The following is a 22,118-nucleotide window of genomic DNA, read 5'->3' as shown; positions in this document are numbered from 1 at the left end:
CATTTCAAAGGAATGGGCAGACTACCAGAAAAGGCAATCAGATAAGGCATTATCAGACAATCTGGCAGGCAGGAAAAACAACAACGTTCAAATTTCTGTTGTAGATCACCTTTTCTGCGATGTAGGTATGATGTTTGTGGGGGGTGGTCTTGGGTTCCACCCCTTCTGTGATGTATGTATGATGTATGGAGGGGTGGTCTTGAGCTCCAGGGCAGGGAATTTAAAATGTCTATATGAGGGCGGGCACACCTTTGTTCTGGGTCCTCCTCCCTCCTGCGTGTGGTGAGTGAGGACCCTGTTGCAGCAGATCAATAAAGATCAGGCTTACTAGCTGCTTTGCTTCTCAGTATTCTCTGGTTGGCCTGTTGTTTTCTCCTACCAATAGGGAACCCACGAAAGGACTCTATACGGGCTCTTGGATATCCCATAAGGGGAAAAGGGCAGTACATCCAGGTGTTTTTTTTCCTTTTATTTTTTTGGGGGGCCCCCCAAGAAAGTGGTGCCCTAAGCTATAGCTTGCTTAGCTTTACAGTGGTACCTCAGGTTAAGTACTTAATTCATTCTGGAGGTCCGTTCTTAACCTGAAACTGTTCCTAACCTGAAGCACCACTTTAGCTAATGGGACCTCCTGCCAGTGGTGTAGCGTGGGGGGTGCAGGGGGGGCCAGCCGCACCGGGCGCAACATCTGGGGGTTAGGGAAATCCACGGGTTAGGGGGCGCAAATCCGTGGGTTAGGGGGCGCAAATTACTTGCCTTGCCCCGGGTGCTGATAACCCACGCTATGCCACTGCCTCCTGCTGCCGCTGTGTTGCCAGAGCACGATTTCTGTTCTCATCTTGAAGCAAAGTTCTTAACTCAAGGTACTATTTCTGGGTTAGCGGAGTCTGTAACTTGAAGTGTCTGTAAGCTGAAGCGTCTGTAACCTGAGGTACCACTGTATGTAAATCCGGCGCTGCCTGTAGAGCAGCTGCCAAACAGTGTAGATAGCATAAGCTAGATTGACAAAGGTTCCTAACTCAGTACAGGACAGTTTCCTATGTTCCAGTTGCCAACTGTCATGGCAGACTTCAGCTCCTACATGTCAAGGAACACAAAGCACTCCTGTATCCAGGCTTTTACCAGTATCAGATCTGCTGTACCATATTAAAACAGAACTCTGCTGTTTATTCTCACTGCTTCTTACAGGGGAATTTCCCGGTGAGCCGTTTCCTGGTTTCTTTTGATAAAGAGCGGCACAAATATTTAGATATCGCTCAGCCCCTTCAAGTCCTCTCCTCTTGTACAGGAATGGCGTTTACAGTAAAGTTCAAATTCCAGAAGGGCAGCAATGTCTTGTGGCACTTTATAAAAACAAACGGCGACATGGGCTTTGCAAGGTGAAAGTCTACATTGTCAGACGCAGGGCATGTTACCTTGGTGAACCTGTTGTACACCCGGAAACACAAGTTGGTGTGTGCATAAGGGGAGAGGAAAGAGAGAATTGTCAACCATGAGACGAAAAGACCATGAAGTGCAACAGGCATAGGAAGCCTGTGACAGACTGTGCAAAATGATTGGTCCTTAACGGAGCTATTTTAGGTGTGCCCAAACTGCTGTGAAATAATTAAGGTATTATATATATAATAAATGTTCATAAATGTTCCAAACAAACACGTACATAAATATATAAACCACATGTCTGAACAGGACAGCACAGGAAAACATCCCTGAAACCATTTTGATTCCCAACTTCACCAAATGATTTCTCTGCAAGGTCAAGGAAAACATATAAGCCTCCCTCTTGCATTTTCATTCACAAATCCTGTCTTAAGGGTATGTCTGTGTATGAATAGGGTGAGCCTGTGACCTGGCTCAGGAACTATTTATCATTACAAAAGACTGGCCAGGCTCCCCAGGGTATCCAATCAAGTAAGCATTAACAGGTAACCTGCCAGACAGGAGGTAAACAACGCACTCAGATTTCTGCTGTAGACCACCCTTTCTGTGTTGTAGGTATGATGTATCTGGGGGGTGGTCTTGAGCTACACACCTTCTGTGATGTATGTATGATGTTTCTGGGGGTGGACTCCAGGGTGGGCAATTTAAAATGTCTATATAAGGGCAGGCACACCTTGGTTCTGGGTCCTCCTCCTTTCCTGCGTGTGAGGGGAGCACCCTGTTGCAACAGTGCAATAAAGATCAGGCTTACTAGCTGCTTTGCTTCTCATTATTCTCTGGTTGGCTTCTGTCATTTCCTCCGACCAATGGAGAACCTGCAAAGGCCTCTATAAGGGCTCGTGTGTCCCCCATAAGGGAATAAAGGCAGATTTTCATTTATTACAGATGGACGTGCCTAGCGGGGATTTTTAGGTGGATTTTTTTTAAAAAAAAAACAAAACTTCAGACCCTCCTGGCAAAGGATGGTCGAATCTGTCAGTTTCTCATTCTTCCACTCTTAGCCTCAGTTTTCCACAGTTCAGGGCACATTTTGGCAAAGCAATTTCCCCTATTATAATGCATCTTCGTATGCTATTTTCAAGAATGTGTGCATTCGTATGCACATGTTCCCCTGATATACGGTACGCATTTCTGTTGGTAGCTTTGGTTGGCTGGGGAGACCGTGCTGCAAAATACAGAGCAGTGTAAGTCCTAATTGGCGGCTGTGTTTCGGTTCACCTTTTGATTCTGAAGGTGTGAATTAGGTACGCGTGCCTTTAAGTGCATACAGTGGTACCTTGGTTCTCAAACGCCTTGGTACTCAAACAACTTGGAACCCAAACACTGCAAACCCGAAAGTAAGTGTTCTGGTTTGTGAACATTTTTCAGAAGCCGAATGTGCTCCGTTTTGAGTGTTACACTTCTGATTTGAGTCCATACTTCCTTGAGGTCTATCTGTTTTTGCTATTTATTTTGAGTTTTTGTTTTTGCGGCTCTTTTTTGTTTTGTTTTTGTGACTGTGTGGAACCCAGTCCAGCTACTGATTGATTGATTGTGTGACTGCAGTACATTGCTTATTGCTTTCATTTTATGGATCAATGGTCTCATTAGGTAGTAAAATTCATGTTAAATTGCTGTTTTATGGATTGTTTTTAAAAGTCTGGAGCGGATTAATCCATTTTGCATTACTTTCTATGGGAAAGCGTGCCTTGGTTTTGGAACGCTTTGGTTTTGGAACGGACTTCCGGGACTGATTAAGTTTGAGAACCAAGGTACCACTGTACTGAATTGTATCAGCCGCCATCCTCACTCGGCCTATCCAAACCTGCCTTTGAAAGCCCTCTCAGTTTCAAAAGCAGCTTGATAATATGAAGTGCTGTGTGTGTTTGCAAGAGACAGAAGTACTAAGACCCAATGAGTTGAGCAGAACTAGGTCTGTTGTCCTTTAACTCCCAGCCACTATTTATATTCTCTTATCTCACCTGGGCTCTATACACAAATGTCACGGGCTACTGCTGTTAACCCATATGACCGCCTTTTGACTCCAGTGATTGCAACATTCCCCACCCCCCACCCCCTGGGAAACAGGAAGCATTCAGCTCAAATGCTGAGCCTTTATTTCCTTCAATTTCCCTGCAGAAATTCATAGCTGTGGCTACGGGAGAAACAAGACCCTTTGGGGTGTTAATGCTGTGGACCCCTGCATGACAGGTTCAGGTTGTATATATGCGTTAAATAAACTGAAGGAATGGGTTTCAGTGCAGTAAGTTTAAAACTGACTCAACCCCCCCTTCTTCTTTCTCCAAGAGAGCACTCTAAAATGCTGCACTCTAAAATATCTGAAGAAGTGTGCATGCACACGAAAGCTCATACCAAGAACTAACTTAGTTGGTCTTTAAGGTGCTACTGGAAGGATTTTTTTTTTGTTTTGACTCTAAAATGCGTAAAACTTGAGCTGTTGAGCAAAAGCATAACAAGGACGTTGTTGTTGTTGTTGTTTAGTCGTTTAGTCGTGTCCGACTCTTCGTGACCCCATGGACCAGAGAACGCCAGGCACCTCTGTCCTCCACTGCCTCCCGCAGTTTGGTCAAAATAACGAGGACACAGCTGCATAAACAAGCTCTCTCCTTTATCAGTCAGGGCAAGGGATGACCCTGGCTGTTCTTCTAGGGGAACAGAGAAGATACGTGAGTACCTTTTCTTATGTGCTGACCACAAATGACGCACAGGCTGATGTCCAAGAAAAACTCCAGAAGTGTGTTCCTGGAGATGATGACCTCTTCCTCCCAGATAAGAGTAGGAAGATCCTCTTATGGTCAGAAGTACAGGAAGGAAACCCTTTTATGGTTAAGAATACCAGAGCAAGAACATATGTGATGTCAACCTGCGTACATAGGCCGACGTGGTTGGAAGGAGGGAGAGGGTGACTGGAGGATATATATACTGCATGAAACTTGTCATTTCTTTGGACTTGCTGTGGACTTGATCACGCAAGTGCCTTCTGCTATCCGGAGAGCAGAATAAACTCTTTCTTCAAATCAACCTCGGTGTCATTTGACTTCCTTCCTCCTGTCCCGGAGCAACGCCGACCCACTCGGTGAACTCCAATAAGGCTACAAAACCATATATCATAAAGACCCCGCAGTCTCCACTGGGGGTGGATCTACACACGGGGGTGGGGAGCTATAAATAAGTCATAAATTAAATCGTTATAACAAAAGAAAAATACTGTATGTAAAATCGCATAGAAAGGTTTTGTGCTCTACAGCGCCACCTGGTGTTGCATGTTTATAACACATTTAAAATGCTGGTTTTTTTTACTAATGTAGCCGTGTGTCTCATTTCCAAAAGGAAACAGGAACCCTGGGTAGGACACCTGGAACGTCCTGGAATCCTGCACCACTCAATATATTTTTTTGGAGCGGGGGGTGGGGCATGCAACAATACAATACGTTGATGCAGTGATAAATTAGGCTGTCACTGTATTTGGCCACTTTCAGACGTGATATTTAGATAGACAGAAATTTCATTTGTCGTTAACACACTTTTAATATACAACTGATTAATGCAGCAATCAGGTTGCAGTGAGTTAATTCCAAGGACAGTCCCTTGAGGTTTGGTCACTCGATCTGAACAAGCCAGTGGAATCTACCAGGCAGATGCCCTTTTATTCTAAACAGCTGAACTCCCAAACAAGCACATCAGCATCAATTGAAGACCATCATGTTTGCTGCCACAGAGAAGGGGTCACCAGTACAGCAACTGTACCTTCCAGTTTGCCTACTGCTGCAAAAGGTCTCAGTACACCCCCTTTAAAATCCATAATATTTGGAAGACTTCTTGCTCTTCCTGCTCAGTTCTTCCTCGTATTGGCTCCGTCTCTCCTGCATTAAACACACCCGCGTTCCATTGTATGCCAGGATTAGACCCTACCCCTCCTCCTGTTCTGAAGAGGCGCAAAAACCTTCTCCTTAGGACTGAGCACCACTGGCTGATGTAGATGTATGTGTGTTCTCCCCCACAGGTGGGGGTCTGGTGGAGAAACAAGTTGGGTTTTTTTTTTACTACGTGCCATTCTGTGCAGCTTCACACAGAGTCAATTAAGAGTTGGCCAAAGGTTATTCTGCCTAAAGATATGAGACCTTGGATATAGCTCTACCATTGATTGAGGTCTCACACAGGCATGATGGCTTATGATCTTATTGACTGGAGTGTGTGTTGGTCAGTGTGGTGTTCTGAGAGTCGTTTGGAGTTTAAGAGAGAGGTAGTAAAGATCTGTTTCTGTTCTTGTATATAGAAACTTGTAGGTAAAGGTAAAGGGACCCCTGACCATTAGGTCCAGTCGTGACCGACTCTGGGGTTGCGGCGCTCATCTCGCTTTATTGGCCAAGGGATCCGGTGTGCAGCTTCTGGGTCATGTGGCCAGCAGGACTAAGCCGCTTCTGGCGAACCAGAGCAGCGCATGGAAACGCTGTTTACCTTCCCGGCAGAGTGGTACCTATTTATCTACTTGCACTTTGACGTGCTTTCAAACTGCTAGGTTGGCAGGAGCAGGGACCAAGCAACAGGAGCTCACCCTGTCGCGGGGATTCGAACCGCCGACCTTCTGATCGGCAAGCCCAAGAGCCTCAGTGGATTAGACCACAGCGCCACCTGCTCTTCATGAGCGACAGTTAAATGGGCTCGTCCCCAGATCCCGCCCTTCCTCTCTTCCCATGAGATGTAGTAATGGGCACCAGTTTGGATGGCTCTCGCACTCATGTCCTGTTTGCAGGCTTTCCTTGGGCATCTGGTTGGCCACTGTGAGAACAAGATGCCGGCCCTGAGAGGTGTTTGGCCTGATCCAGCTCTTCTTAATCTCTTATCCTTCAATGCCAATATCACATGTCCGCAGTCGGAGTCTGTTTTTATCACAGAAGCCCAAAGCCTGCTCCTCTGCCCTCCCAAGTTGTGCGCACGTTTCATTTCACTTGTTGTTTAGTCGTTTAGTCATGTCCAACGCTTTGTGACCCCCTGGACCAGAGCATGCCAGGCACTCCTGTCTTCCACTGCCTCCCACAGTTTGGTCAAACTCATGCTGGTAGCTTCAAGAACACTATCCAACCATCTCGGCCTCTGCCGTCCTCTTCTCCTTGTGCCCTCCATCTTTCCCAGCATCAGGGTCTTTTCCAGGGAGTCTTTTCTTCTCATGAGGTGGCCTAAATATTGGAGCCTCAGCTTCAGGATCTGTCCTTCCAGTGAGCACTCAGGGCTGATTTCCTTCAGAATGGATAGGTTTGATCTTCTTGCAGTCCACGGGACTCTCAAGAGTCTCCTCCAGCACCATAATTCAAAAGCATCAATTCTTCGGCGATTAACTTTCTTTATGGTCCAGCTCTCACTTCCATACATCACTACTGGGAAAACCATAGCTTTCACTATACGGAGTATCAGTTCACTAGAGGTCGCTTTTTTCAGTATGAAATTTGCAAGGGAGGAGGAGGAGGAAAGAGGAAGCTGCTCCTTTCATTCTGGGTTCTCGTAGTTGGTGAAACTCTGGAGCTGCCCTCGGAGCTGCTTGAAGTCTGGCCTCTCTTTTGGGTTCAGGTCCCAGCATGCGCACATGATGTTGTACATTGTGGCAGGGCACTTGAGAGGGCAGTGCATCCGGAAACCGGTCTGGACGTGCTTGAAAACTTCACTGTTGGTCATACCTGAAAAGAGCGAGGAAAACGATAATGTTAATACAGTCATACCTCATGTTACGTTTGCTTCATGTTACGTTCTTTCAGGTTATGTCCCGCGGCAACCCAGATGTACCGGAAAGGGTTACTTCCGGGTTTCACCGCTCACGCATGTGCAGAAGTGCTAAATCGTGCTTCACGCATGCGCACAAACACCAAATCATGCCGCACACCTGCGCAGATATGGCGCTTCAGGTTGCGCTCTTTTCATGTTGCAAACGGGCCTCCGGAACGGATCCTGTTCACAGCCAGAGGTACCACGGTAATAATAATAATAATAATAGTAATATTAAGTGTAGCTGCATTTAAAATGCTGCAGGTGCTGCTGAATTAACATCATATTTTTTAAACAATCATCAATTTTTTAAATTATTATTATTGTTCAAGAATGAAAAATTACAGTTGCAAAATCACCCAGTTACAAATTAACAAATTCAAATCCTGTGTTTATCAAATTACCGTATTTTTCACTCCATAAGAAGCACCTGACCATAAGACACGCCTAGTTTTTAGAGGGGGAATGCAAGAAAAAAAGTTCTTTAAATATTTCTTGTTTCCTTGCAACCAGCGCCTTTGTTGTTTCCCAAGCATATAAATATCCATTTATTTCATGTGTGCAATCCTTCCAGCGGGAAGGGCTGAATTAACACAATAAATCTTGTAGCCTAAGACTAGCACGGCTATGCATTCATCATAGAATCATAGAAGAGACCCCAAAGCTCATCTAGTCCAACCTAGGAATCTCAAGTAAAGCATCCATGACAGATGACCATCCAATCTCTGCTTAAAAGCCTCCAGCTGGGGCAGGTCCTGTGCTGTCTCCACTGCCAAAATGACTTGCAGAAGGGCCGTAGCTCAGGGATAGAGTGTGATAGGAATTTTATGGTCTTAGATATATGGTAATGTTCATAAGTGTACCAACCAAGCACATACATAGATCAGCACAGGAAGGCCAACCTGGAACCATTTTGATTCCTAAACTGAGCAAACTCTGCAAGGTCAAAGTGGAAAAGCCTCCCCATTGTCTTTTCCTTCACAAATCCTGTCTTAAAGGTATGCCTGTGTTTGAATAGGGTGTGAGCCTGTGACCTGGCCCAGGAACTAAGTATTTATCACTACAAAAGAATGGCCAGGCTCCCCAAGCAATCCAATCAAATAACCTGCCAGACAGGAGATAAACAACAACGGGAGAAAAACAATATTCAAATTTCTGTTTTAGACCGCCTTTTCTGTGATGTAGGTGTGATGTATCTGAGGGGTGGTCTTAGGTTACACCCCTTCTGTGATGTATGTATGATGTTTCTGGGGGTGGTCTTGATCTACAGGGTGGAAATTTCAAGTCTTTATAAGGCCTTGCATGCCATTTTTCAGGGTCCCTCCTCTCTCCTGCAGGTGAGGGGAGCACCCTGTTGCAATAGATGAATAAAGGCCTAGCCTACACAGGCTGCTGTTTTGCTCCAAGTAATCCTGGTTGGTGTCTTTGTTTTTGTCCAAGGGAGCCCTCGGATTTTTCTGTTAACAGAGAAGCTACCCTGGTTCTGCCTCTGTAAGGCTGGGAATGTACCCTGCCGGGAAACATCAACAGCCTCTGCCAGTCAGTGCTGGCAGTGCTGATCTGGGAGGACCCGTGGTCTGGCTCAGTATAAAGCAGTTTCCTCTGTTCCTACGATGCCTTGGATCTCAAACGCACCTGGATATGGGTTCTGGCCAAGGGTCATGATTTCATACAGGAGAATTCCGAAGGACCAAACGTCAGATTTGACAGAGTAGCGGCCGTGGGAAAGGGCTTCCGGTGCCGTCCATTTGTAGGGGACGTTGTGGGAGTAAGATTCGTAAACGTTGTCCTGCGAGAACAGAAGAACAACATGTATGTATAACAACAACCCACTGAACACTTTACAGTTGTGCACTTTTATTATTAACTGCATGAGCCACAGAATTCAGCAAATCTTGGTGTCATATTGGTACAGAATTCCTTTTTTTTTTTTTAATGCACAGCAAATACCAGCCGGGGCACAACCTATTTTTATTTACTGTCAACACTCCCCAAGCCTCAAGTAAATTCCTTTTCATTTTTGTATATAATTTTTATTACATTTTCTGTTTTACAATTTAAGGTACTCATTTTTACATCCTTAAGATATCAGTGACTTCCCTTCTTCTCTTTCCGTGGTTCATTTTAAATATCATAAATCCCTGTATATTTTACAAAAACTATACCATTCAGTATTCCATTATTGCATCTATCAAAACCTATTTACACTGTTAATTTTTTCTTAATGATGACAGTGTTTTTAGCTGTACACAGTTATTCCCCATATATTTAATAAATGTTTCCCAATCTTCTCTAAACGTATGTTCTTCTTGTTCTCTTATTGTATATGTTAAGTCTGCAAGCTGCGCATATTCCGTCAGTTTAAGTTGCCATTCTTCTTTGGTTGGGACCTCGCTCGTTTTCCATTTTGGGGCTAACAAAACACAGGCCACAGTAGTGGCATATATAAATAACCAGTTTTGACACCTGGGGATTTCCGTCTGAATTATCCCCAACAGAAAGGACTCTGGGTTTTGGGGGGAAAGTACATTTAAACATTTTTTATCAATTCATTATGGATCATTTCCCAGTACAGTGGTACCTCTGGTTGTGAACGCGATCCGTTCCGGAGCCCCATTTGCAACATAAGCAGAATGCACCCCGCGTCTGCATGTGCGCGGGTTGCGATTTGTCGCTTCTGCACATGCGCGTGACGTCATTTTGAGCGTCTGCGCATGCGTGAGCGGCGAAACCCAGAAATAACCCTTTCCAGTACTTCCAGGTTGCCGCGGGACGCAACCTGAAAAGATTTAACCTGAAGCAAACGTAACAAGAGTTATGGCTGTACTTTTTTACCCTTTTACAAGTCCACTGCCTCAAGAGAATACCTTGATAAGCCTGGCCATCCCAAAATCTCCCACTTTGCAGATGTTGTTCTCTCCGACCAGGATGTTCCTGGCAGCGAGGTCTCGGTGGATGAATTTCTGCGTCTCCAGGTAGCACATGCCATCTGCAACCTGGGACGCCATGTCCACCAGCTCTGCTATATGCAGGTGCTCCCCTTCGGAACCTGGAAGTAAACATAGAGGGTCATTCCTGTTAGGACCTGTCTGCGTTTCTTCTGAAACTTTTATCGTTTCCATAAGGAGAGCCTGTTGGATCGTGCCAAGGGCCCCTTGCAGTCAGGATGCTCTGTGGAGTCTGCCTGCCTCTTCCCACTCAGCCACCCTACAGCTGGGGGGCAGGCAGTGGGTGGACCGTTTGGGGCAGCGCAGAGCCTGCGGGCACCCAAGCCACCGCATCACTCGCCAGAGAGCCAAGGGCAGGCAGAGCCAACTAATTGTGGATTTGCCTCCTCCGCCATCCTCTCTGCTGAGTTCTACAAGGGCAACATTGAGGCCTCAGGAGGAGGAAGCTGGTAGACAACACCACGCTTTGGATGGGTTGCAAGCAGGAAGGTGGCTGGGTATCGGGAAAACTGAAGTGAGTGTGGCAGTGCCCCATTCGCCCCTTTGGACCAGTATCCGCTGCACAGCTGGAAAAGACCACACTAGATCATCAACATTCACATGTGACTCTTGTGTTCAGCACTCGTGATTTCAGGCAGAAGCAGGGCTGTACTTTCTGTTTGCCCCCTGCGGCTGCTCTAGCTCTGCCCTCGGATGACAAAGCATTGGGCTTCTCGTGAGCAGGGTCTTCACGCAAGCAGGACCCTCGGTTGTACTGGGTTCCCAGTCCTGTGGATCCCCTGTGTGGGGAGTTTCCCCAGCAGACAAGTACCCACAACACGTGAGTATCAGAAGGTGGCAACACGGTGTCAGAAGTGGAGAGAGAAGCGCTGTCCCACTCAGGAAACTGTGAGAGCCCTACCTGCGAGCAACGCAGGAAGCCGGTTATGGTGAAGGAAGCACCTTGTGCAAAGGTCTCACCTCGGAGGAATTCGAGGAGGTTCCCTTTGCTCATGATCTCTGTGATGATGTACACGGGATCCCCACGAGTCGAGATGGCGTAGAGGGAGAGGATGTGCTTGTGCCTCAGCTTCTTCATCGCCTCAATTTCATTTTTGAACATGTCCTGGTACGTCAGATCAGCTGCCAGGGGTGGGAGGGAAGCAAGCACATAGAATCATAGAACTGTAGAGGTGGAAGGGACCCTGAGGGTCATCTAGACCTACCCCCACAATTCAGGAATCCTGCCCACAGTCATCCCTGGGTAGGCTCGAACCACCAACCTTCTCATCGACCTATTACACTGACCATAGTCGCACTTGTAAAGGAAAGCATAGCGAGCCTTTTCAAGGTCTGACAACTTTGTGTTGTCAAGAGGCAATTTAGGAATACACTGTATTTTTCGCTCTATAAGACGCACCAGACCACAAGACGCACCTAGTTTTTGAAGGAGGAAAACAAGAAGAAAAATATTCTGAATCTCAGAAGCCAGAACAGCAAGAGGGATCGCTGCGCAGTGAAAGCAGCGATCCCTCTTGCTGTTCTGGCTTCTGGGATAGCTGCGCGGCCTGCATTCACTCCATAAGACGCACACACATTTCCCCATACTTTTTAGGAGGGAAAAAGTGAGTCTTATAGAGCAAAAAATACGGTATATTTTTTCCTTACTTCCCTGGCTAAAGAAGAGTGAATAGGAATATTTTCACGTTTGAGGTTTTATTGTGTTTTTAATATTTTGTTGGGAGCCACCCAGAATGGCTGGGTGCAACACAGTCAGATAGGCTGCATATTAACAACAACAAGGAAGCCCAATCACTAATCTGGCGGCTTCTCTTTGGACCAGCTGATGTTTCCAAGGCCTCTTCAACAGTGACCTGGCATGATAAAGGCAGCTTCCTTTGCTCCTGTGTGAAGCCGAACTCTCACCTCTGGGGAGCACTTTGATCGCAACTCTGACTCTGTCCTTCCAGTATCCTTCATAGACTTCTCCAAAGTAACCTGCGCCCAGTTTCCGGGCGAGGCGGAACTCTTCCTTTGGCCTCTCCCAGTCGTCCCAGTGCGGCATCGCCGTGGGCTCTTGCTGGAGTCGAAAGAAAAGAAACGGCAAGACTTTGTTACCTAAGGTACACCCAGAGGACCAATGTAACTGTTAAGTTGTGGGTGAACATATCAGACGACACAGTGATTCTTCAAACAGCTCTTGTTTATTCAGAGGCCAGAACAGAACTGAACTGAAGGGTTCAGCCAGCCTGCTTATATAGAGCTCCAGTACAATGTAACTGTAACAATTTTCTAAAATTATCCAATCACTGAACGTCACTTTCGATCCCTTATTTGCATAACTATCTACAGTATCCCCCTGCTGGTCCAGGGTGAGAACTTCAGTACATAACAGTAACCCTAAAGACTTCAAAAACTTTCCTTCTCAAGTTCTTAGAACAATTGAGTTGGAAGTTATTCCAAGAATCATCTCATCCTACTGCCTGCATGCAGGACTTTCAGCTAAAGCATCCATGACTGATGGCCATCTTTCTGTGATCTTATGGTTACAGACCCAGGGTGACAGAGTTTTGGGGTGCACGGGCACCAATAGCCGCTAGAGCTGGTGAATGTTAGAAATTGATAAATTGTAGAATTTAGATATTATTATTATTATTATTATTATTATTATTATTAATTCAACTTATACACCGCCCTATATCAGGAGGTCTCAGGGCAGTTCGCAACAAGACCACAACATATAAAATCAAACCAAAAACAGTACAGTGGTACCTCGGTTTACAGACACTTCAGGTTACAGACGCCGCTAACACAGAAATAGTACCTCGGGTTAAGAACTTTGCTTCAGGATGAGAACAGAAATCACGCAGTGGGAGTGCGGTGGCAGCAGGAGGCCCCATTAGCTAAAGTGGTGCTTCAGGTTAAGAACAGTTTCAGGTTAAGAACGGACCTCCGGAATGAATTAAGTACTTAACCCGAGGTACCACTGTAACTCAATAATGCCCTCCCCGCCCCCCAAGCCACATTCTGAAAGGGTGTTGGATGTCAATGAGATCAACCAAAGGCCTGGTTAAAAAGGAACGTGGTACCTCGGGTTAAGAATTTAATTCGTTCTGGAGGTCTGTTCTTAACTTGAAACTGTTCTTAACCTGAGGCACCACTTTAGCTAATGGGGCCTCCCGCGACCACCGCACAATTTCTGTTCTCATCCTGAGGTAAAGTTCTTAACCCAAGGTACTATTTCTGGGATAGCAGAGTCTGTAACCTGAAGCATCTGTAACCTGAGGTACCACTGTATAATGAAGACGCCAGGCAAACTTCCCTAGGGAGAGCATTCTATAGATGGGGAGCCACTGCAGAGAAGGCCCTGTTCTCGTGTTGCCACCCTCCGGACCTCTCGAGGAGGAGGCACATGCAGAAGGGCCTTGGGTTATGATCTCAGGGTCCGGGTAGGGTCATATGGGAAGATGCAAGACGGCTTTAAAATACAGGTTGAATTTCTTTTCGGGAGATGCCATTCAGAAGACATGGACAACAAAGTGTTAGGTCATTAAAGGACATTTGACCTTCTCATGCTCACTTCCGTTTGCTAAGAGGGGCCGGCCAAATGCGTCTGCAGTTGCAAATTTGGACTTACCTTGTAGCACGGGGTCAAGAGCCTCAGCCCGTGGGTGAGCGCTTTCTCTTTGTAATACTCTACAAGGGAGAGCAGGTCTGGGAAGGAGCGTGTGGCGTTCATGTAGTAAGCTCCCTGGTCGTTGCGCAAGATCTTGTAGTGCCTCACCAGTGACTCATCTCGGACTGTGAAATTGCGGAAAGGAGAGTCAGAGAAAGAGGGAACAATGCAGAAAGGGGAGGGGAAGCCGGGGGAACACCCAAATCATTACAGGTTGTTATCTTCCTGTTCCCGTAAGTGCCCTGGTGAAAACTAGGCAGGCTGCCATCTCCCCCACGGTTCTGTTCAGGACAGGATCTGCTGCGCTTCATACCGAGCGTGGGAGAGGCTTTGGGCAAATGTTCCTCCGCATCTGACATTTTAACACGGCGACTCGAAGGCGGCTCCTGTGCCTTTGGAAGTCGCGTCCAGATTTTGTCCAGAGCGGCACATCAGCGCTCTCAGAGTGGCCACATGAAAGTCCCGCTTTCAGCACAGTTTCCCTGGCACAACTGAAAGGGTTGCTTCTAACTTATAATGTATTTTTTAATCTTTGTTGGAAGCTGCCTAGAGTGGCTGGGGAAACCCAGCCAGATGGGCAGGGTACAAATATTACAAATATTATTATTATTATTAAACCCTGCATTGCACGGGGTTGGACTAAATGACGCTCAGGGTCCTTACCAGCTCTACAATTCTAGGATTAAACAACCTGGAAACATAATAATAATAATAATTTATTATTTATACCCCGCCCATCTGGCTGAGTTTCCCCAGCCACTCTGAGCGGCTCCCAATCAAGTGTTAAAAACAATACAGCGTTAATTATTAAAAACCTCCCTAAACAGGGCTGCCTTCAGGTGTCTTCTGAATGTCAGGTAGTTGTTTATCTCTTTGACATCTGTTGGGAGGGCGTTTCACGGGGTGGGTGCCACTACCGAGAAGGCCCTCTGCCTGATTCCCTGTAGCCTCACTTCTCGCAATGAGAGAACCGCCAGAAGGCCCTCAGAGCTGGACCTCAGTGTCCGGGCTGAACGATGGGGGTGGAGACAAGTTGCTTAGAGCACCTTCTGCTCCAGCATAAACCTGCCCAGATGTTGAGATTGCCCTCAGAGGACCCGCTAGGACTAGGTCATAGGAGACAGGGAGTATTCCAGGGACAGGCAACCTAAGGCCCGTGCGCTGGATCCGGCCCAATCGCCTTCTCAATCCGGCCTGCGGACGGTCCAGGAATCATCATGTTTTGACATGAGTAGAATGTGTGCTCTTATTTAAAATGCATCTCTGGGTTATTTGTGGGGCCTGCCTGGTGTTTTTACATGAGTATAGTGTGTGCTTTTATTTAAAATGCATCTCTGGGTTATTTGTGGGGCATAGAAATTCGTTCTCCCCCCCCCAAAAAAAAATATAGTCCAGCCCACCACATGATCTGAGAGACGGTGGACCGGCCCACGGCTAAAAAAGGTTGTCTATTCCACTATGCAATCTGATCTTTGGAACTCCTCACACAAGGAGTTTCCCCCCCCGACACCACTGTTAGTTTCTTTTGGGCAACTTTTGGATTACAACTTTTCTTTTAAAAACGACCAGGTCTTTTGTTTCGTTTTTCATTTCCATTCTGCCTTTGTTTTATGCTGGATTTTCGACAGCCTACTCTGGCCTGTTTATGAGGATTCCTATTCTGTTCCATTCTATATTAAAACTTGCAATCTGCCGCGGCAGAAGAATTACCAAGAAACGGTAGTAATGAACGGTTAGCAGAAATCTTATTGCCGATGTCTCTGGCGTAAATCACTGCAGGGCTTCTTGCAGTGGTGAGCGATATATATGTTTAACAAAATGAAAACCCAGCTCTATTAGAAAATTACTAGGAGCTTTTTCTCCTTTGCAACTGGTCACTCAAGTCGGAAAGGTAAGAAGTAAAATACACTTACCTGACAAAACATACTCAGCCCCCTTTTTCTCGCTGATACGGATTAGGAAGGCTCCGACCTTATTCTCTTCCGACATCAGCCGATGGACTGTTTCAGAACGGGAGATCTGTCCAAAAAACCACCTACAGAAGGAACAATTTTTAAAATTGCTTTCCTTTCAAGGAAGAAGGGTTGCAGTTCAGCGGTAGAGAAACTCCCAACAAGGTCATAGAAATGGGAAGCAGTAATTTTATGGCAATGCATCGAAAGGTAACTGTTTGTTAGGATAGGGCATAGCTCTGCATTTGCTCTACGCCAAAGGAGAAATGGACATAAATCTGATATCAGGAATCACAAGACAGAGAAACCAGTAGGAGAACACTTCACTCTCCCAGGGCATTCTATACAAGATCTCAAAGTAGCTGTCCTATTACAAAACAATTTCAGAAATAGACTGGAAAGAGAAGTTGCTGAATTGCAACTTATTACCAAACTTAAAACCATGGAGAGACCTGGTCTGAATAGAGACACTGGATTCTTTTCTCATTATACATGATAAAGCTATTTTTAGCCATATCACCCCTTGATTTTTCCTGTAAGACCAATTGCAGTCATTAACAATGGCCTCGGTCCTGTATACCTGAAGGAGTGTCTCCACCCCCATCGTTCAGCCCGGACACTGAAATCCAGCGCCGAGGGCCTTCTGGCGGTTCTCTCATTGCGAGAAGTGAGGTTACAGGGAACCAGACAGAGGGCCTTCTCGGTAGTGGCGCCCACCCTGTGGAACGCCCTCCCACCAGATGTCAAAGAGAAAAACAACTACCAGACTTTTAGAAGACATCTGAAGGCAGCCCTGTTTAGGGAAGTTTTTAATATTTAATGCTGTAGTGTTTTTAACACTTGATTGGGAGCCGCCCAGAGTGGCTGGGGAAACTCAGCCAGATGGGCGGGGTATAAATAAATTATTATTATTATTATTATTATTATTATTATTATTATTATTATTATTATTAAACAGTCCAACAGGTTTACCACACCTATCAGCCAATTACCCATTCCCACCACCCTTCTCAGTAATACCCCTCCCCACCCTCTCACTGTATATAAGGGTCTGGTGACTTCTGTTTCAGTGTATCTGAAGAAGTGTGCCTGCACATGAAAGCTCATACCAATACAGTAGGTACTTGGGTTGCGAACGTGATCAATGAGGGATGCACGTTTGCAACCTGCAGTGTTTGCAACCTGCAGCGGTGCGTCTGTGCATGCGCGGGTTGCGATTTAGTGCTTCTGCGCATACGCAGCCCCCGAAACCCAGAAGTAACCCGTTCTGGTACTTCTGGGTTTCGGCGGGTCCGTAACCCGAAAAAACACAACCTCAAGCGTCTGTAACCTGAGGTATGACTCTAACTAACTTAGTTGGTCTCTAAGGTGCTACTGGAAGGATTTTTGTATTAAAAAAAGAGAGAACAGTATGATTGAGGGGCACAGACATTTTAAAAATGAGAAACACGAACCACAGGTAGTTGCATTGGAGAGCTTTTTCCTCCATCCTAGCTCTGTGGTTCAATGTGCAGGTGTGGTCCAAAATGGCAAATCCAGTAGTGGGGACATGCAGAAACACGAGAAGAGTCTGCTGGACAGGCTGATGGTCCCATTTATTCCACCATCCTGCGCTCACAGCAGCCACCCAGATATCAGATGCAGGAACTGAGCACAAATGCCCTCTCTCTCCTCCTGCGGTTTCCAGCAACTGGCATTCAGAAATATTACTTCCTTCAATAACCCCCTCTTCTTAAGAAAGTGCGCTCCATAGTTTTCCTATGCATGGTACGCAGCAAAATTCTGCAACCTCCAGCACAAAAGGAGGTGCAGAACCCACATTCCTGGGAGCGGCTGCAGCTTTATTTCCAATCCTGTGTTTAGAACAAGCTTCTTCCTACTTTGCCTGAAAAGGCAAGCCTTAAAGTTATAGTAAGCAATCCTACAGCATCTTACAAAAGCAGAGACATCACCTTGCCAACAAAGGCCAGTATAGTTAAAGCTATGGTTTCCCCAGTAGTGATGTATGAAAGTGAGAGCTGGACCATAAAGAAGGCTGATCGCCGAAGAATTGGTGCTTTTGAATTATGGTGCTGGAGGAGACTCTTGAGAGTCCCATGGACTGCAAGAAGATCAAACCTCTCCATTCTGAAGGAAATCAGCCCTGAGTGCTCACTGGAAGGACAGATCGTGAAGCTGAGGCTCCAATACTTTTGCCACCTCATGAGAAGAGAAGACTCCCTGGAAAAGACCCTGATGTTGGGAAAGATGGAGGGCACAAGGAGAAGGGGACGACAGAGGATGAGATGGTTGGACAGTGTTCTCGAAGCTACCAGCATGAGTTTGACTAAACTGCGGGAGGCAGTGGAAGACAGAAGTGCCTGGCATGGGGTCACGAAGAGTCGGACACAACTAAATGACTAAACAACAACAACAACAAAGCAATCCTACAAGGCTGGAATGAAGACAGGAGATAATGTATGGGTGAAATTGCATTCTGCTCCTGTGCTTCACTGTCTCCTCACAAGGCTTTGCCAAAGTAGGAAAAGAGGGAATGCACCTGTTTTTGTTTTTTGTTTTGCATGTGAAATCAAATGAAGCCAACAAATCTGCATATCAAATCAATCTGGCTTTTGCAGGCCCAGAATCGGAATGTGGGTTAAGTGCCTGTCCACATCTTGGTTTAATGCAGGTTGTAAACCTCTCGTGCGTCTTTTTAATTTCCCCTCATCCACGTAGCTCCCACACCCCCAACTACTGCTGCCCAACACTCTTTCCAAATTCCCTGGGCCACTGATGTATCTCTTCCCAAATCAGATTTTCAAAGCATGGGGAACCTCTGGGTTTAGGGAGCAGAAACTCTTGTGCAGCACTTGGTGGAGGAGAAAGCAAAGGGAAATTGTAGGACAAAGGGATTCTCTTTTTTTCCCCAAGTAATTTTTTATTGTTTTCCTTACATGTTCTTTTCCAACAAACCATATTAATACCATACATTCCCTTTGACTCTGCCGAGTCGCAACTCCCCCCTCCCTGCAATTGGTATATTTAACCCAGTGGCGTAGCGTGGGTTGTCAGCACCCGGGGCAAGGCAAGTAATTTGCACCCCCTAACCCGCAGATTTGCGCCCCCTAACCCTAAGATGTTGCGCCCGGTGCGGCCGGCCCCCCCTGCACCCCCCACGCTACACCACTGATTTAACCCCTTTCTATCGCGCACCTCATTCTCACAATAGTACTATTATACATTGAACGTATTATGTCAATCCTGCTAGTGTCTTGACCTCTTTACAATTCTCCTTTAAATATTCAATAAATTTACCCCAATTATTTTGGTATCTTTTATCTTCCTGGTCCCGGATCCTCCCTGACAATTTGGCAAGTTCTGCATATTCTGTCAACTTGACCTGCCACTCCTCGATGGCTGGTATGTCTTGTGTTTTCCATCTTTGGGCCAGGAGGGTTCTTGCAGCCGTAGCATACATGAACAGATTTTGGCCTGCCATTTTTATTTCCATTCCTATTAAGCCTAATAGACATGCTTCCGGTCTTTTGGGGAAGGACAAAGGGATTCTCAATCCACATTAAGTCAAGGTATTGGGGAGACCCTAAATCCAAAGCACTCAATGCCCAGATCTCATCTGCACGCCACATTTTTCTTCCTTTTAAAACTGGCTGGGGATATTTGCAGACGTGTACTTACGGCTCTGCCTCCATAGTCTCCTGCTTGGCCAAGTAGTTGTAAGGCACATAGCCTTCCTCAAAACCCGTCCGGGACGGATCCAGCTTCTTGGCCCACCACCACTCTCCTTTCTTCTCGATCACTTGGAAGAGATCTCCAGCCCGGAAGCTCAATTCTGTCTCTGTCATGGCTTTGAAGTCCCACAGGCTGGTGTAAAGGCAGTTTCTGGCTCTCCATGGTGGCGCAGGCTTGGAACTCATGGTGTGAAGGCAGGCGAGCTGAAGGCTGGAGCAGATTAATGGCCTGCGTGGGTGAAATCTTATGCCTCTGTAGAAAATCACCCCCACCACACACTGCAGAAATCCAGATTCGTTCTGGCCGCAAATCCTTTTCAAAGGCCCATCGCCTGCTACAAACCTTCGCGGGTGAAGCTTGAGAAAGCCTTTGCAAATCTTGCGGAGTTGCCTTTTATCTGCACCAGATCAGCTGGAAGCTGCCAAGGGAGGCTTTGCGAGAAAAACCTTCCCCACTTCCTCTTTATAAGGAAGAACGAGAGAACGAGAGAGAGAGAGAGCAATAACCTGTCTCTTGCCCTGCCCTGTTGTTGTTCCTTCAACAGAAGAGGAAGGAGGAGGTGGTGAAAGAGAAAGAGAACGCGCCGATTCCCTTCTCCGAGACTGCGGCTCTGGATGCAAATCCCGACACCTCGTGGCTTCTCGGCGTCTGAGTCAGCCTTTGGGAGATGGGCTAAGCGGGGAGGCCCATCCCGTTTCGCTGCCCGAGGCGACATGGGACCGTGCCAACGCTGCCAAAGCCTTGCTCAGACGGTTGCGTGAGATCTAGCAAGATCTCTGGGAATTCTTGCGACGTCTCGCCAGAAGCTGCTGCTATACGACCCCGACAGCGATGGCAGGGGAGAATGGGCACCTGCGAGACACACAGAAAGTTAACAGCCAAAGGCCTGGTGAAAGAGGAATGTTTTTGCCTGGCGCCTGAAGATCTACAGCAAAGGTGCCAAGCGAGTCTCCCAGGGGAGAGCATCCCATAGGTGTGTGACACACACCAGGGCCGGCCCACCCATGAGGCAAAGTGAGGCGACTGCCTCAGTTGGCAGGATCCACAGAGACAGCGGATCTCGATGCAGATCTGACCCCCATTTCTGATTGTAGATCTTCACTTACCCCTTCTTCCCTGGTGGGGAGAAGGACCCCGTTTTGTGGTTAACCTCAGGTGCCAAAAGTCTCTTGCCATACCTGGTTTCACACCATGCATCCAAACAGGCCTTTACTGTGGTGGCTCCGTGCCTGGAAAAAACCAAGCATTGGTCTGATTAACATTTTACGGTTTTCAAAAATGTCTTTGTGGTAAGCGGGTGGTTTGTTTTCGTTTCTATTCTCATTTTGTATTTTTCTGTTGCGATCTGCCCTGGAATCTTCGGGTGAAGGGTATGTATGCAAATCCTAACAGGCAATAATAATTTCAGAAGTCTCCCTCATCACTTTTGTTGTTTTGATGCGAATTATTTCTTCCCGAAAGTAACCCAACACGAGGTTCTCCCGGAGGCTAAAGGAAGATGCATGGGATATTCCTCCTCAAGGGCAGAGAGAGGATCTCATGTAGGATTTCCCCTCCACGTGCTGTGGAAACTCCCTGATGACGTCAGAGCTCCAGGGCTGAAAAGGGGGCGTGTGCCAGAGACGAGTCTGGGGAAGACCAGGAGAAAGTTGGGATCCAGGTATTTCCCAATCCAACACGCCAACGCACCGACCCAAATTTCAGCTAACCCTGGGTGCTGGTACAGTTTATTTCCCTTCTATTTCCCACTTATTTCCAGCTCCGGATTCTGATCCCTTTGAGCTTCGGCGAAGCAGGAGTGCTTCTGAGCGTGTGCAGAGCGCCTACCCCTCGCTACTGAGCCACAGCGGCAGCAGCAAATCCTGAATAAATTGCCTGGGACGGCAGGGTGCATGCCAGGAGGGAAGGGAGAGTACCGCCAGACAGGGAATGCGGGCGATGCTTTCTGCCCTGCTCTTTCTCCCCGATAAAGGGCAGAGTGCTTCTGAGCGCGTGCAGAGCGCCTTGCCGTGGATACTGAGCCACGGCGGCAGCAGGAGCAGCAGCAGATCACGAGATAGCTGGCCGACATGAGCGGGTGCCGGCAAAGAAGGGAGGGCGGGAGGGGAAACGCCAGCGATGCTCTCCGTCCCGCTCCACTTTTGTCCGCAAATGACCCGAGACTAGAAGAGGGGCTACGGAGCCGCAATACCGCACTTCGCCGGCAGAGGGCACCCTGCCGCTCCCTCCCGCTCCTGCCGGCTGCACTCGCGTCACTGTCGACCTCGCGAGGGAGGGGCTGAGACCCGGGACGAGCCGGAGTTCTTATTTGCATCCGGCCGAGACCGGCATGCCTTGCGCCCACCACGACACAGTTCTCGCGGGCTCCGCCGGTTCGGTGCCGGTTCCGACTATGGCGAGGACGTCGCTTGCAGGGAGGGCGAAAGGCGTGTTCCGGGGCGCCCGGGTACCTCGATCTTGACCCTTAGACGAGGCCACCGTAACCTCAGGGGCAGGCGCGCGTGCGGTGGCTGGTGCCGTGTGAGTGCAGAAGGTATACTCTGGTTTCTCTTCAGATCGTATAAATCTTTCGCCTTTTACTAAAGATTTCCGTGGAGAGGAACATTTATGAGTTTTCAACTAATTTTTTGAGGCCTT

At 47.2% G+C, this 22,118-nt stretch overlaps 1 protein-coding gene across 1 annotated transcript; it reads right to left on the bottom strand.

Annotated features, from left to right (window-relative positions):
- Positions 1–6,749: 6,749 nt before the first annotated feature.
- Positions 6,750–20,672, bottom strand: PTK6 (protein tyrosine kinase 6). Its single transcript, XM_081917261.1, is given in 10 exon segments — positions 6,750–7,109; positions 8,830–8,983; positions 10,062–10,243; positions 11,103–11,264; positions 12,048–12,201; positions 13,759–13,922; positions 15,711–15,832; positions 19,428–19,691; positions 20,588–20,645; positions 20,648–20,672. Coding segments are annotated over 10 exon segments (1,458 nt in total). The 5' UTR covers positions 20,658–20,672; the 3' UTR covers positions 6,750–6,921.
- Between the last annotated feature and the right edge of the window lie 1,446 nt (positions 20,673–22,118).

Source organism: Podarcis melisellensis (genome assembly GCF_964234715.1).
Source record: "Podarcis melisellensis genome assembly, chromosome: 6".
Classification (NCBI taxonomy): domain Eukaryota; kingdom Metazoa; phylum Chordata; class Lepidosauria; order Squamata; family Lacertidae; genus Podarcis; species Podarcis melisellensis.
This window is presented reverse-complemented; position numbering and strand designations above follow the sequence as displayed.